This window comes from Daldinia decipiens (assembly GCF_022478715.1).
Source record: "Daldinia decipiens strain CBS 113046 unplaced genomic scaffold F4813scaffold_4, whole genome shotgun sequence".
NCBI classification, from domain to species: Eukaryota; Fungi; Ascomycota; class Sordariomycetes; order Xylariales; family Hypoxylaceae; genus Daldinia; species Daldinia decipiens.
Genome location: NW_026054547.1, coordinates 716,982 through 731,689, shown reverse-complemented (window position 1 = coordinate 731,689; position 14,708 = coordinate 716,982). Strand labels below are relative to the sequence as shown.

General features: G+C 47.3%; 4 protein-coding genes across 4 annotated transcripts; all 4 read left to right on the top strand.

The window, feature by feature from the left end:
* The first annotated feature begins 1,533 nt into the window (after positions 1 to 1,533).
* F4813DRAFT_225345 (14-3-3 protein) lies at positions 1,534 to 2,943 on the top strand. The gene is made up of 3 exons (XM_049239848.1): positions 1,534 to 1,986; positions 2,059 to 2,146; positions 2,209 to 2,943. The coding sequence occupies exons 1-3, from the start codon at positions 1,682 to 1,684 to the stop codon at positions 2,560 to 2,562; spliced, it is 747 nt and encodes a 248-aa protein (XP_049103285.1). The 5' UTR covers positions 1,534 to 1,681; the 3' UTR covers positions 2,563 to 2,943.
* An 812-nt stretch (positions 2,944 to 3,755) lies between these two features.
* On the top strand, positions 3,756 to 8,518 carry F4813DRAFT_347184 (SacI homology domain-containing protein). Its single transcript, XM_049241928.1, has 5 exons — positions 3,756 to 5,920; positions 5,977 to 6,512; positions 6,564 to 6,673; positions 6,726 to 6,835; positions 6,885 to 8,518. The coding sequence occupies exons 1-5, from the start codon at positions 3,999 to 4,001 to the stop codon at positions 8,188 to 8,190; spliced, it is 3,984 nt and encodes a 1,327-aa protein (XP_049103284.1). The 5' UTR covers positions 3,756 to 3,998; the 3' UTR covers positions 8,191 to 8,518.
* Positions 8,519 to 8,576: 58 nt separating this feature from the next.
* Positions 8,577 to 10,187, top strand: F4813DRAFT_347181 (uncharacterized protein). Its single transcript, XM_049241927.1, has one exon. The coding sequence runs from the start codon at positions 8,817 to 8,819 to the stop codon at positions 9,639 to 9,641; it is 825 nt and encodes a 274-aa protein (XP_049103283.1). The 5' UTR covers positions 8,577 to 8,816; the 3' UTR covers positions 9,642 to 10,187.
* Positions 10,188 to 10,777: 590 nt separating this feature from the next.
* Positions 10,778 to 13,879, top strand: F4813DRAFT_347178 (pre-mRNA-processing factor 39). Its single transcript, XM_049241926.1, has 5 exons — positions 10,778 to 11,251; positions 11,331 to 11,546; positions 11,602 to 11,705; positions 12,073 to 13,278; positions 13,333 to 13,879. Exons 1-5 carry the CDS (start codon positions 11,180 to 11,182, stop codon positions 13,499 to 13,501), a joined length of 1,767 nt encoding a protein of 588 aa, XP_049103282.1. The 5' UTR covers positions 10,778 to 11,179; the 3' UTR covers positions 13,502 to 13,879.
* Positions 13,880 to 14,708: the final 829 nt, after the last annotated feature.

Genomic DNA, 14,708 nt, shown 5'->3' with positions numbered 1-14,708 from the left:
CCCGCCCGCCGCGCCCCCCGCGGCGCCCCCCCCCCCCCCCCCCCCCGAGTAGTGGGGTGTTTTGGATTGTAGAGGCGCGCGTCGGTACCTGTACAATATGATACCTTCCTGTATGATACCTTTAGGATGGAATACTCATCTAGGACATCTCGTACATACGAATAATATGATATACGGATTAATGACGAGCTGTATGTATGTAAAGAAAACGGGGATACGAGCAATAGGTAGGTATGTATACTCATATACTTATGGTTTGGGGGTGGCTTTGCTGCTGACTGATTGTGATATTCAGCATTTCCGTTCTTGTTTCTCGTCTCATTCCGCTGCCGACTCGCGCAAGAATTCTGCAGCGGACATGCGAGTCAGCGTCTGAATCATTGGTAGGATCTCATGCGATGTTGACTGATATCTTGGTGAATCAAGGATTGGATGATTTCGTCGCGTCTCTCTCTCTCTCTCCCTCTGTCTCTGTCTCTACCTTTTAATAAATAATTTCCATAGGTTGTTGTCATTGAAGGCCCAGGTCAAAACTCCCTTCATGTTTATTGAGCACCTTTCTAGTGCACAGTGGACCAGTTATTTCATTCTAAGGTTGAGGCGGACGATAGTGGGGAAGGGAAGGCTGCCTATCGTGTAATCCGAACTGGGAGAAAGCGAAAAATAGAGTTAAGGGTTCTGCTAACGTCGATACTAATTTGCGATAATACAAGTTAGCGGATTGGTTCCCTGATGTTTCCAACGTTTGTGATTAGGCATTCGCGGTCTTGATATTATTGTTTATTGATTGATTGATTGATTGATTAATTGATTGATTTATTATTGACGTATTGCGTACTTCGTACATGTAGGGATAATGTCAAGTACTACATAAATACTTACCTAAGTAGGTACTGATATACTTGATAAGGCGTAAGATATCGAGAGAAGATTCCAGGCCGAAGACGGCAATGAGGGGCAAGCAAGCCCTGGAAAAGAGGGAAAGGTGTACGGTAGCACAACCTTACTTTACTGGACCAGACGCTAGAATGGGGTGGAACGTACCTAATGTACCCATGTACTCTTTCTTTCCCGCACAAGCCAGGTGCCAAAGTTGAAGACTCAGGCGCAATTTTGGACCTGGCAGCCCTGGCCGCATATACTGATTTCTCCTCCCGCACCTTAAACCTCGTCGATTTTCAACACCCTTCAACTTTGACGTACCTGTAAACAATCCTGTCTTTCCCTGTTCACCAACTTCCTCAATCCTGCACCCAAACAGTTCATCCCCAATTTCCATTCCTACATCTCCCTTTTCTATCGCCTCTAGGCCCAGAATCCTCTTCTCAACCCGTCCAAGATGACTACTGAGGTAAGTTTTCGATACTCCGACTCCCCTTTCCATTCCCCAAGTCTGCCTTGTTTCGGGCGACGCTGCTATTCGCCTCCGCCGCGCCCGCGCACCGCTGCGTAGCCTCTAGTTATATCCCTACTCTAGCATTCTATGGATAATGGTCATGCTAACATTGCTTTCTACCTTGCAGCGTGAAAGGTTCGTACCGCATACCCCCGCCGTATCTAGTCCATGATTGATGCCGCCTTTTTATGTACCGAGGGGGGAACGCAAATCCACTAACTAGCATTTTGTAACAGCAAGACTTTCCTAGCCCGCCTCTGCGAGCAGGCCGAGCGTTATGATGAGATGGTCACCTATATGAAGGAGGTTGCTAAGCTTGGTGGAGAGCTCTCTGTTGACGAGCGCAACCTTCTGTCTGTTGCCTACAAGAACGTGGTCGGTACCCGACGTGCCTCTTGGAGAATCATCTCGTCGATCGAGCAGAAGGAAGAGTCCAAGGGCTCTGACAAGCACGTCTCTACTATTCGCGACTACCGAAACAAGATCGAGACCGAGCTCGAGAAGGTCTGCCAAGATGTTTTGGACGTCCTAGATGAGAGCTTGATCCCCAACGCTGCCACCGGCGAGTCCAAGGTCTTTTATCACAAGATGTTAGTTACCTTTTTTCATCGCCATGCAGTCTTAAAATGGCCATATACTGACGTTTGGGTTACCCCACATAGGAAGGGTGATTATCACCGCTACTTGGCCGAGTTCGCGTCTGGCGAGAAGCGAAAGGTCGCCGCCACTGCCGCCCACGAGGCCTACAAGGTTAGTCTATATCATGAATCTAAATTACATAAGTGTTCTAATCTCACATTTCTCCTTTCTAGAGCGCCACCGATGTCGCACAGACTGAGCTCACCCCGACGCATCCTATCCGTCTCGGTCTTGCCCTCAATTTCTCCGTATTCTACTATGAGATCCTCAACTCGCCTGACCGAGCTTGCCATCTCGCTAAGCAGGCCTTCGACGATGCCATCGCTGAGCTTGATTCGTTGTCTGAGGAATCTTACCGCGATAGCACTCTCATCATGCAGCTGCTCCGTGACAACCTAACCCTATGGACCTCATCAGAGAGCGCCGAGGGCGAGGGTGCCGCCGCCACAGAGGCTGCTAAGGAGGACAAGCCCGCTGAGGAAGCTGAGAAGCCTAAGGAGGACGCCCCCGCCCCCACCGAGTCTTAGACTACCTTTCATGGATAACCTCCTTGCCTCAACTGAACATGCATATTCTGTAATACTTCCTGAAGGGCCAGGGTTCTGTTGATACCCATACTGGCAAAGATTTGTAGCATCGGTTGGGAAGGATGTTAGGTGTCTGTTTTGGACGCGGGAGTGAAATTTGAACAGAGTGTCGGCTTTCACTCGAGGATACGTCGGTAAAAGGCTGCTTTTAAAGTAGGCCCTCTACTTGGCAATGCGATAACATTTTCCACAACTATGGCTGTATTTCAACTACCTCTACCTGTATAGGGGCGGCGAGGGCTCGTTGGTGGTCGTGTGGACGGTTTCATACACGTTTCCCCTGTTTGTTTTTTGTGGTTTTTTGAGATGAGATATCTCACGTTTTCCTTTGATCCAGCACCCATTGCAACATCCCCTAGAGTTGACCTTGTACACCGGTCCTTTACGTATCACGGGAAGATTAGGTAGTTTACGGGTCTGCTTTCGGGTGGAATTGCAAAATGATCCATGCCTTAAGATTCACCGGCCGGAGAGAGAAAGCCTTAGCCTAGCTTTTCGACGGTTCGGCTCGAACAGACTGCGATACTTAATCAGGCTGGACTTCTGCTTTGATGCGTGTGTTTACTGCATTCGTCAATCGCCCCCAATCCGCATCTACGCAATGCGTATGCCCCGATATCAGAAATTAAAAAAGCAAAACTTAACCTTGACTTTATAGGCCTTTCTATGCTTAGACCAGACCTGACGTGCTCGTAATACCCTTAATGATCCATCCCTCTTATCCTAGTCGGTACGTGACGCTGTAGTATAATCGTAGTAATGAGGTGTCCTGCTAAAGCTATTGAAATATTCATGATAGGTAACAACACAGCCCAAGTTCCCGTCTTTATTTTGATAAGCTATTTGGTATTTATATTTCTTTGTCACAAGGACCGCTCTTCCCTCGGTTGCTCCACTCCGCCTGTTACATATATACCTTAGGTACATAAGATCATTTAGTTCAAGTATGTCCATACATCAGTACCTATGTAGATCAATGAGGCGTACTGGCTTATCTCACGTGAAGTGTAAAGTACCTAGGTAGTCTCAGCCTCATAGATACACGGGACCCCCACCCGAGACCGATCCTCTTTTTCGTAGGAAGATAAGTGGAAGGGATAAGTACCTAGGTATGTATCCTCTCCCCACAATAGAATTTAACCAATTTAATCCATCAATTCGCAGGGCTGATCCAAGGAAACGCCAAGGCCAAACGTCACAGGGCCAACTTTCATCAGTAACTTTCAAACCAGCCTATGCACCTCAAACATGTGGATGCCGCCTCCGTACATTTTTCATTCAACTACTTGACTCTCAAATTTATCCAGGTAGCATGTGCTACTTTTCAAAACAGCTGCTATCATATTCCTGCTATCCTGCTGTCCTGCTAGTTCAGCATGGATCAGTATCCATCCGTAACTCGAACTCTCACTGCAGCCCCGTCGGCTGAGAAGTCCAGCCAGCTGCTCATCCGCGAATATCCTCACCGAGCCATCGCCATTAGGACGCCGACTCATGCCCTGATCTTCCGATATAGCCCTAGCACGAGCGAGGCAATAGCTAATGGCTCGCTTGCATCCGTCTCGTCAGCACGACCCCGGGCTGCCGGGGACGGCCCCGTGTCTAAATGCATGGTCGAATTCTCCCCCGTCTCTAAGCAGCTGCTTAGCGACTTCAGACCTCTCACTCCCCGGCCCATATACGGAACCCTAGGTCTCATATCTATAAACCAGGACGTGTTCCTATGTGTAATCACGCAAGCGCTACGCGTGGCGACGGTGCGTCCCGGGGAGACGGTCGAGAAGATTGCGAGTGTCGACTTCTTCTGCCTCAATAGCGCCGAGTACGATAATATTGTATCCCTAAATACGTACGAGGACGAAATATCCGAGTCCATGTCGCCGTATGGCCAGAACCTCGGTCGGAGGGAAGGCGAAATAGAATACCCATATCAGGAGCTGCAGAAGCTGTTAAGCAATGGCAGTTTTTACTACAGTACAGACTTTGATCTGACCAACAGGCTTCAAGATAGGCCCATAGACTCGGACACGTTTGATATTGACAATTTTGATGATTCCTTCTTATGGAACTATTTCATGATTGGTCCTCTAGTCCAGTTTAGATCTCGGCTCCTAGCGCACGAGCGTGAGGCTCTCGATGCTTCTAGGATTTTAACCTCTGCTATACGAGGATTCTGTTTAACCATGACAATCCCCCAAAACGCAGCGCCTTTGCGGGATGGCAGGTCCGGTCTTCCTTCCTTTCTCACTGTTATTTCCCGCCTATCATGTAAACGAGCTGGCACTCGCTTCAACAGTCGAGGTATCGATGATGACGGGCACGTGGCCAACTTTGTGGAGACGGAAACTATTTTTTGGAGCCCATCTGGCGTTCTCTTTTCGTATGCACAAGTCCGTGGCTCGGTACCAGTGTTCTGGGAGCAGACTCCAGGGCTCATTCCTGGTCAGCAGAAGATAACCGTCACCCGTTCAGCCGACGGGACACAGCCAGCCTTCGATAAACATTTTGAAGATCTGGAGCAGTCTTATGGTGCTGTACATATCGTTAATCTGCTCAGCGCAACGAAGCCGGGCGAAGCCGAGCTGACGCATCTATTTCACTATGGCTTAGAGCATTGTTCACTTAGCCATGCTGGTGAAAAGCAGTCTGCTGACCATGCTCTACTGCGAGAGACCGACTACGATTTCCACATGGAAACTAAAGCTGCAGGATACGAAGCTGCTCGGGAAATCCGCCGATATATTGAACATTCAGCTGACGGATTCGCCTATTATCTTGCTGAGCTCACGGATGATATGGCTGATACGAATGAACCGACGGGCCATCAAAGAATGGTAGTTGTGCTTCAACAGGAAGGAGTCTTCCGGACAAATTGCCTGGACTGTTTAGACAGGACTAATCTAATCCAGACGATAATCTCACAAATGGCTGTTGAAGCCTTCTTAAATCATCGTGGGGAATATGCTGCGTCGGATTTCTGGGTACGGCATTCTACTCTCTGGGCTGACAACGGCGATGCTCTCTCCAGGATATATGCCGGAACAGGAGCTCTCAAATCTTCTTTCACGAGGCATGGCAAGATGTCTCTAGCTGGTGCATTTGCGGATGTTCGGAAAAGCGCAACGAGGCTCTATATTAACAACTTTGCCGATAAGGCAAGGCAGAATACGATTGATATGCTCTTGGGCCGGCTAGTTGGTCAGACTCCTGTTCATCTCTTCGACCCTATTAGTGACTTTATATCTGGCGAACTCGGTAAGCGTAGTGCCGAATATTCATCGACGGAAAATATTACGATGTGAGTCTTGGGGCGTCCTAGCTGCATGGCAGTTTAACAAAACTAACTTTCTATAGGTGGGTTGGGACATTTAATTTAAACGGCCGTACTAATGGTATTGACGAGGATTTGTCCCCTTGGCTTTGCCCTCAGGAACTCGGTTCAGTGCAACCTGAGATAATGGCCGTTGGATTTCAAGAGATCGTTGAGTTGAGCGCGCAACAAATCATGAATAGCGATCCTCGTAGAAAGCAGCTATGGGAGCGAGCTATCAAAAGGACCCTAAACAACCGTGCCAAACGGTTAGGAGGCGAAAGATATGTCCTACTTCGTAGTGGACAACTGGTTGGAGCCGCCTTATGCATCTTCGTAAAAGCATCATCACTGCCTAAAATAAAGAACGTTGAAGGAAGTGTCAAGAAAACTGGCATGTCTGGCATAGCAGGAAATAAAGGCGCGGTTGCCATTAGGATGGAATATGCGAACACTCAACTATGTTTCGTGACAGCTCATCTTGCTGCTGGGTTCGCCAATTATGACGAGAGAAATAAGGATTACACTACTATTCATCATGGACTACGATTTCAAAGAAACAGGGGTATTGACGATCATGGTAAGTGGATCAGTACGCATAGTACTCCGTTTTGTACTAATTTATCTGCAGACACGGTCGTCTGGCTTGGTGATTTTAATTACCGTATTGGACTATCGCATGAAAAGGTCATGGATTTGATTCAGAAAAATGATCTGGAGAGGCTCTATGAAAATGACCAGGTACGACTATAAGACAACACCAAACGAATAGACGGTTGCTAATATGCTCCAGTTAAACCTTCAAATGGTTGCCGGCCTTTCTTTTCCATATTACTCAGAGGCTAGAATCACATTCATGCCAACTTACAAATTCGATGTCGATACCGACAGATATGATACCTCGTAAGTCTCTGTAGTAAACGTTCTACGAATAAGACTAATATTGGGATAGTGAAAAAGCTCGTATTCCGGCGTGGACAGACCGCATCTTACGCAAGGGCACGAATATAAGGCAACTGTCATATAACTGTGCCCCCTTGCGTTTCTCGGACCACCGCCCGGTATTTGCTACCTTCCAATGCACAGTAAACATCATAAACGAGGCACTTAGAGAACAGATCAGCCAGGAGCTGTATGAGCGTCGCAAAGCCGAAGTCGGCCACACGGCGTCGAGTTTAATAAGCGAGGACTCCGAAGACGACGAAGATCTAATTGGATATGATCCTATCGAGCCAGGTTTGCCTCCGGCGAGCTCAGACCGACAGAGATGGTGGCTCGAAAACGGCAAGAGGGCACAGTCTACAGTTGGCCCACCTAAGCCTAATAACGGGAACCGCGATAATTCAACCATGATATTAAATCCTAACCGTCCCTCAAACCCGTTTTCTCAAACCGAGGAACCCGACTGGGTTGCGATCCCAAGATCCAATTCAAGGCTCTCGTCATTTTCCAGCATCTCCAGCTCACCATATGAGCATATAAACCACTCCACCCTTCTATCATCATCCGCCGCATCCAACTCCTCACCCAGAAAGCTACCCCCGCCGTTTGATCCAGCAACATTGCCCGTCAAATTCGGACAGGTCAACTTGCTTGACGAGCAGACACCCATACAGAGGAACGAGCCTCCGCCGCCGCCGCCTCCGCCCAGAAGACAGACCTCCACGGGGATTATGCAACCCTCTCAGACGCTTACCCCGTTGGGCGCGCAATCAGTATTACGAGAAGCGAAATCTAATAGTTTACAACAGCCATTACAGGCAGTAGCATTCTCGTCTCAGACGTCGAATAAGTCTAAAGCACCCCCACCTATAGCAAGGAAACCAGTTCATCTCATGTCTACTTCGCCAACGACCAGTCCGGCAGTTTCCGAAACTGGTAGCGTTAGTTCGCTCATAGACCAGCAAATACCGAAGCCATCCATCCCACGTAAAACTTCCAACGCCGTTTCCAACCTGACTTCTAAACTCGAAGCCAGTAGATCCGGAGCCTTAACGGGCGGAATGCACAAGACGATGACTATGCCACTTCATCTAGAAACCATTCCTTCTAACGAATATCCTGTTGGTACATCAAGTCGAGTATCTCTGCCTGGACTGGGAAACATAGAGCACAAACCAAACTTGCCGGCTCGCCCGCAACCACAACTACAGCACATACAACCGGCCCGGCCAGAGGCGAGAAAATCTACCGTCGACCTCCTGGACGGTGACGATGGGGTTGATGTGAACGGGTGGGAGACGCTAAAACCGAACTAGTTATTTTATGTCGCATTTGGATGGGTACTGGGTTGTCAAATTTTAATATAGCATGGTGTTTACGGCGTTAAAGTGTTAAAGCTAGACGAGTATATGCGGGTCTCGATTGTGAGACTCGACAAAAGTTTTGCTTTATTTGCAAGACGGTTTGATATTATTGTGACATTGTTGATATGCTAAACATAGTGTGTAGTGTGTAGTGAATATGAGAATATGTTGCTAGTTATTAGTATAAGTTGTATAAGTGTAACTATAGTGTAATTAGAAGGTCTCAGTTAGCTGCAGTTGTACACCGAGTAATTAAACCCTGTTGAATTCTACGTCATGCTAAGATAAGATAAAGCTTTAAGTTAGGGATGCCGCGTCCGAGTCACGCTTTACATTAACAACTCTCGGGTTGCTTGGAACAACCGTCGAGGCTTCAATGGATTGCCCAATCATGTTTATTTTATGACTTAGGTGGGAGAAACGGTTTCGGTCTGAGTTTTACCATGCCGAACGATCAAACTCAATGTACTACCATAATATAACAGGTATCCAGAAGCTCGAGAGCAAGTTCGGGGCATTTCTAAGGATATACCAGCTTCGAATTGTACGGGTCTTCAAACGCAATTAATAAAGACAAGATGTCGGGCTCATACAAGCGGTTACCGGAGAGAAAAATACGGATGATCGAGACCTGGAGAACCGAAGTCAAGTCGAATCAGAATTATTGCACGTGCTCTAGACTCAGCTTAGGTTCATCTAAAGGCGCAAATGAGGTGTCAGGATCTACATCGATTACAGCCGTGGGTATAGATAGCAGACCACCATCATCGCATCAGTCTAATTCTACATGTCCTGTCACGTTTTCGCCAATGGACACTACAGAGCCAATGCTTTCGGACAAACCAACATGTCCTGTTTGTCAGTTGCTGGTCGATCAAGACATATCGTTAAAGAAGCTTAGGGAGCATGGGGAGACGGGTCTCGTACGCAAGGGAAGCCCGCGGTCTTCAGCCAGCTTGCTCAAGCTGGAACAGTATATATTGTTCCGTGAGCAGAAAACCGCCGAAATACTGAAGAATCCGGGCATCAAAGGACAATTCTTAAGCCCGTTTATAAAACTCAAAGGTTTAGGGCTGAAGGCCGTAGCCACCTCAAGAACATTGAAGGTCAAGGTCAAGCGCAGTTTAAGGTCTCTTAAAACAAAGAAGTCCTCGCCGCCGAGCGATAACGTTGGCGTTCGAGATAACCGCCCCCGCGCCACGGAAATATACGCCCAGTACAGGCTGGATGCCTCGTCCGCAGGGTCAGTTGAGACCCTGGCGGGATTGAGTGATGATGAGCGTAGAAGGCCTGAGCTAACTATTGATGAATCTGCAGCTCGTCTTCGAAGAGCTGCCCGCCTGCTGGACCGCGCAAGTGCCCATATTGCGATCGAAAACACGAATGATGCGCCGAGAATTTAGTCCGATTAGAGGTTATACAGAAGGGTTAGTGGTGCCACGGGAAAGAGTAGATTCGATGTTTATTTTAAGGATATACCAAGCGTTCTTTCTTAAAGCGCTGGTTTTACGGGATATAATGATTATAATAGCATTGGCTATCCCTATATAAGTGAGCGGTAGAGGCGTTAGAGAGGATGGCCGGATTTGGGATAGGGATAGGGATACAGCGGGATTTGAATTTAATAATAGGAATACCCATTAGTATTAAGAGTCGAGTCCTGGTTTATCAGATTGGGACAGGAGCACATGTAGATTACTCTGGCTGTTAATGTTTAGTCGACTACCCTACCTACTATATTGTATGTAAAGGACCCCCCCCCCCCCATTGACTAACTTAAAGCTCGAATTATAATTCACTGTCCAGAGGTATATATAAAGCTACTTAGTTGGATGCTTAACGAGGCAGAGAATGAAATAGGTAGAACAGCGCAGGCCTCAGATTTAATAATTGAGATCATTTCCATGATGGATATCCCTCTTCCTATCATATGTTTTATTGGAGTATCATCACCGGCCTGCTTGTTGCTTGAGAGTTTCCCAGTAGAGTGCTGGGAGAGATGAAGGAAATATACCTACGAACAAGGCCAATGTTGGAAGTCTTGAGATATTGAGCCTCTTATTCTAGTAGAGAATATCACACTTGTGAATGTCGAGTCACTGATACTATCGAAGAGCTCATGATATTGAAACCCCTATTGATAATAACTGCGTGACGAGGTTGGCCTTGAAAATAGAATCGTATATGTATCAGTAGAGAGGAGGAAATGCATGTGTCGAATAAAATTTCTGCAGTATTTTATTTTAGCGCTAGAGTTAAGCAATACGGGTACGTACCCATCCTGTTTAGAGAAGAGACCTTACGGGATGGCATTTAAGCATGGAATTTCTGGTACACAAGATCAAGGATCAATAACTACCTAAAAAAGATACATGTTAGGTACCAGTCGATGTTAGGTACCTGAGTACATAAGGTTTGAGAAAGAAACACACACAAACTCATTGTTTCTACCGAGGCTCTTCAGACCAAGGCAAGTGCAAGTTAAGAAACGTACAAAGCAACAGACAGGTATGAAAATAAAGACCCACACACATTCCCTGTTAGTTACCTTAGGTATGTACATACATAGAGTTAGTGATTGTAAACGCACAGACCACATGCAAGATATCCCATGCTCCCAGCCTCATTTAGCTGCATGTGCTTTTCCTTCCTACATACCTTAGTACTATTTGAACTTTCTCTTGCGATCATCATTGTTCGTCGATCTCGACAACCTCATTGTCATCCAAACCCGTTCCCCGTCGCATCTTTCACAGCTGGGGATCATGAAACTTCAGAACTGCATTATTCCTTCATTGTAATTATCTTGTTAAAACCATCGCGATTTCAATTCGGACCACGTCTTTTCATTCCTAGCCTCGCGTAAACTCACATCTCTCTACTTGCCTTTCATCACCTTCACCGCGTTGCTAAACGAGTCGCATACCATTTTTCTACAAAGATGGCCGATTTTAATCAGTTCGGCTCTTCTGACGAGGAGAATGCCGAGATAAAAAAGTTGGCTCTCGAGGTGGTAAGTAATCCAGTTTTTCACCCATTTTCGGCCTTGCTGCATTCCAATGGCTCTTTTTGACGTACTAACTGTAAGATAGGAAGCTGATACCGATAACTTCGAGTCTTGGGAGAAGCTCATACGTGCTTGCGAGGCCCAAGAGGGAGGACTTAACCGGAATTCTAGTCCTCAGGCGCTTGCCGCGCTTCGCGATGTCTATGATCGATTCCTCCTCAAGTTTCCGCTTCTTTTTGGGTACTGGAAAAAGTACGCCGACCTCGAGTTCAACATATCTGGCCCCGAATCTGCTGAGATGGTATTAACTTCCCTTTCTGATAAGTCGATAGTTACTGTAAGCTAACTTGTGTTAGATCTATGAACGTGGGTGCGCTAGTATAACAAACTGTGTTGATCTATGGGCTTCCTATTGTTCCTTTAAGATGGAGACCACCCACACCCCCCATTTGGTCAGAGAGTAAGTAAAACCGGATGTTTCCTACCCCATAACAAACACCAACAGAGCAAAAGCTGCATAGCGACCCCCAACACTATCGAAGCGTTTAATACACGACTGCTCAGTCGTTGACGGTGAGAGATGCCAACAGAATCCATGACATGTTGGATACTTTCTCACAGATTCTGCCAGGCCGTGGTTCCCTACAATGTCATTGGTTTGACCTTGAACATCCTCGTCGCACTCTACACCCTGCGCCTCAAACGGATTGATTTGGAATCGGAATAGTTGCTTGCACAAATCCCTCCTCTTCTGTATTTGCCCTCCTACCCACCCTCACTCCCCAACCCCCTTCGTCGTTCTCGTCTTTGCTGACCTTTACCTCCAGGCTCTTCGAGCGAGCCGCAACTTCTGTCGGCCTTGACTTTCTAGCACATCCCTTCTGGGATAAGTATATCGAGTATGAAGAGAGACAGGAAGCGCAGGATAAGATCTTTGCCATCTTGCAGCGAGTTATCCATATCCCGATGCACCAGTATGCTCGATATTATGAGCGCTTCCGCCAACTCGCCCACAGCCGACCTATTAAGGAGTTAGTACCACCCGAGACGCTCGCGCGTTTCCGAGCAGAGGTGGAGGCCGAGGGCGCTGCGTATGGTGTGATGCCGCGGGCTGAGCTGGAAGTCGAGCGAGACGTCCGTGCTAAGATCGATGCCATGTTCTACGAGGTCTTCCAGAAAACTCAGGATGAAACGAATAAGCGATGGACGTACGAGTCGGAAATCAAACGGCCGTATTTCCACGTTACTGAGCTAGAGAACCCGCAGCTAGTTAATTGGAGGAAGTATCTCGACTTCGAAGAGAGCGAGGGCGATTTTGCTAGGACGACATTCCTCTACGAGCGTTGTATCGTCACATGTGCCTTGTACGACGAATTCTGGCTGCGCTATGCTAGGTGGATGTCGGCGCAACCTGGAAAAGAGGAAGAAGTCCGTCATATCTATATGAGAGCAGCCACCCTCTTTGTGCCCATTAGCCGGCCAGGCATTCGCCTACAGTTCGCTTACTTTGAGGAGTCTTGCGGTCGCACCGGCGTCGCCCGAGATATCCACGAAGCCGTATTAATGCAGCTGCCCGACTGCGTGGAGGCTATCGTGTCTTGGGCCAACCTTGAGAGGCGACAAAACGGACTCGATGCGGCTATCCAAGTCTACAAGGCCCAAATCGATGCGCCACACGTGAACATCTTCACAAAGGCCGTTCTCGTTACTCGATGGGCTTTCTTGTTATGGAAGATTAAGGGATCCGTCGACGAAGCAAGAACCGTTTTCTTGAAGAACGTCCAGTGGTATGCTGATAGCCGCCATTTCTGGGAGCAGTGGCTTGAGTTCGAGCTGGAACAACCGACAAACGCAGAGAGCGAATCTCAACATGCCGAGCGCGTTAAGCACATCTTTGACGAGTTGTTGGCGAAGAGCCGAATATCATCGACAGCTAAGAAGGACTTGTTCCTGGTCTATCTTGCCTATCTCCAAGAGAGAGGTGGTGCGGATGCGATGAAACAATTCCTTGCTATCGACCGTGAGATTTACGGGTACGTGATTTCTTTTTAGTCGTGCCTACGTTGAAATACTAACACTGCGTAAAGTCCTACTTCCTTGTCAGTGCTTGATAGACCCGCAATTAAGGAGAACGGCGTCGCAAGAGCTCCTCTAGACGATGCTACCAAAGCAAAGGCTGAAAGTAGATACCCTGCATATTACGAGTACTATATGGAACCAGAGCCCAACCCGCAAGGAACTGCACCTTTCCAGTAAGGTCGAGCGCAAACTCAGCTTCAACTCCTCGAGAGTCCGTGTTCAATATTCCGACCTCGGCGAGTAATAATGCTCGGGGAGTAGAGGGGGCGATGGATTTGTATCATACTTGAGTTCCACTTGTGTTAAGGGCTTATTTATAATAGGGGCATATGAAGTCTCGGACGGGGTGGGATGATAAGCAAAGGAGAATCTGGTGTGTATAACTGCCAGAAATATTCACTTGAGGAACTCACTGCACTCGGAAGTTACCAGGCAATAGTTCGTACGCGTGTTTACGATTGATTAAGATATGAGAATTAATCCACCAGTGTTTCAATTGCTAAATACCTATAGGTAGATGCTGTAAATGATTATATCATATTTGTTTTGTATTAACTAATGTTTAAGCTTGAGTCAGATTTGATCAATCGAGTCATGCGTGAGAATTTGGTATCTGACGACGAGCTGGCGTTTTTGCAGCTCTGCGGAAGACGAGACGGTTCTGCCGAAACTACAAGCCGGTAATCGGAGATAAGGGTTTAATGAGTTACCAGGTACCTACCATGCTCGGACAAGCTCGGACAGCCGGGATGTTTCAATTATTCTGGCGTTTTTTTTTTCTGCTCGAGTACATACATTAGGTACATATCTCTATGTACCTAGTGGACCTCCCTCGGGTGCGGCGCCGTGCGGGCAGAGCAGACTACACGTACCTACTCCGCGCCAGTCGTGTGCTATGCTAGGTACATATAGGTTAAGCTGTCTTAGGTAGCGGGTGGGTTTTGCAGTAGCGTTTTAATGGTGTAAGGCTTGACGTTCCTGACAAATACAAGTACCTAATATACCAAAACTTCCCATGTAAGGTAATGCTAACCTACCTAACCTAGCAGTTTGGTTCAACTCGGGGAGAATGGAGAATGGATGGGAATATTTGGTTGTGATGGTTCGATTATCGACCTTTGGTACTTCCATACTATTAAAACTAATTGAATATATGCAATACACGTGGGGGCACAGGTTAGGTATGTATGTTCTATGTAATGTTGAATCCTTTTTCTATTTTTTATTTTCTTAGGTACGGCCTGAGAGAGAATGGTACATGCGCACGCGGAGGTTGCATGCATGCGTGGCCCCGTGAATCTAGGCGTTCTATTCGCTACGTCGTTGCTGGCATCAGATGTTGCCATCGGTTGCTCTCTCTTTCCCTCTCTCTCATCAACAAAAA

Bases quoted from the DNA above. Each gene is read 5' to 3' on its own strand.
- F4813DRAFT_225345 (XM_049239848.1), top strand. From the start codon at position 1,682: ATGGTCACCTATATGAAGGAGGTTGCTAAGCTTGGTGGAGAGCTCTCT. The intron at 1,987-2,058 runs GTTAGTTACCTT...TACCCCACATAG, and splicing joins AAGGTCTTTTATCACAAGAT to GAAGGGTGATTATCACCGCT. The intron at 2,147-2,208 runs GTTAGTCTATAT...TCTCCTTTCTAG, and splicing joins CCGCCCACGAGGCCTACAAG to AGCGCCACCGATGTCGCACA.
- F4813DRAFT_347184 (XM_049241928.1), top strand. From the start codon at position 3,999: ATGGATCAGTATCCATCCGTAACTCGAACTCTCACTGCAGCCCCGTCG. The intron at 5,921-5,976 runs GTGAGTCTTGGG...AACTTTCTATAG, and splicing joins TCGACGGAAAATATTACGAT to GTGGGTTGGGACATTTAATT. The intron at 6,513-6,563 runs GTAAGTGGATCA...ATTTATCTGCAG, and splicing joins CAGGGGTATTGACGATCATG to ACACGGTCGTCTGGCTTGGT.
- F4813DRAFT_347181 (XM_049241927.1), top strand. From the start codon at position 8,817: ATGTCGGGCTCATACAAGCGGTTACCGGAGAGAAAAATACGGATGATC.
- F4813DRAFT_347178 (XM_049241926.1), top strand. From the start codon at position 11,180: ATGGCCGATTTTAATCAGTTCGGCTCTTCTGACGAGGAGAATGCCGAG. The intron at 11,547-11,601 runs GTATTAACTTCC...AACTTGTGTTAG, and splicing joins GCCCCGAATCTGCTGAGATG to ATCTATGAACGTGGGTGCGC. The intron at 13,279-13,332 runs GTACGTGATTTC...CACTGCGTAAAG, and splicing joins ATCGACCGTGAGATTTACGG to TCCTACTTCCTTGTCAGTGC.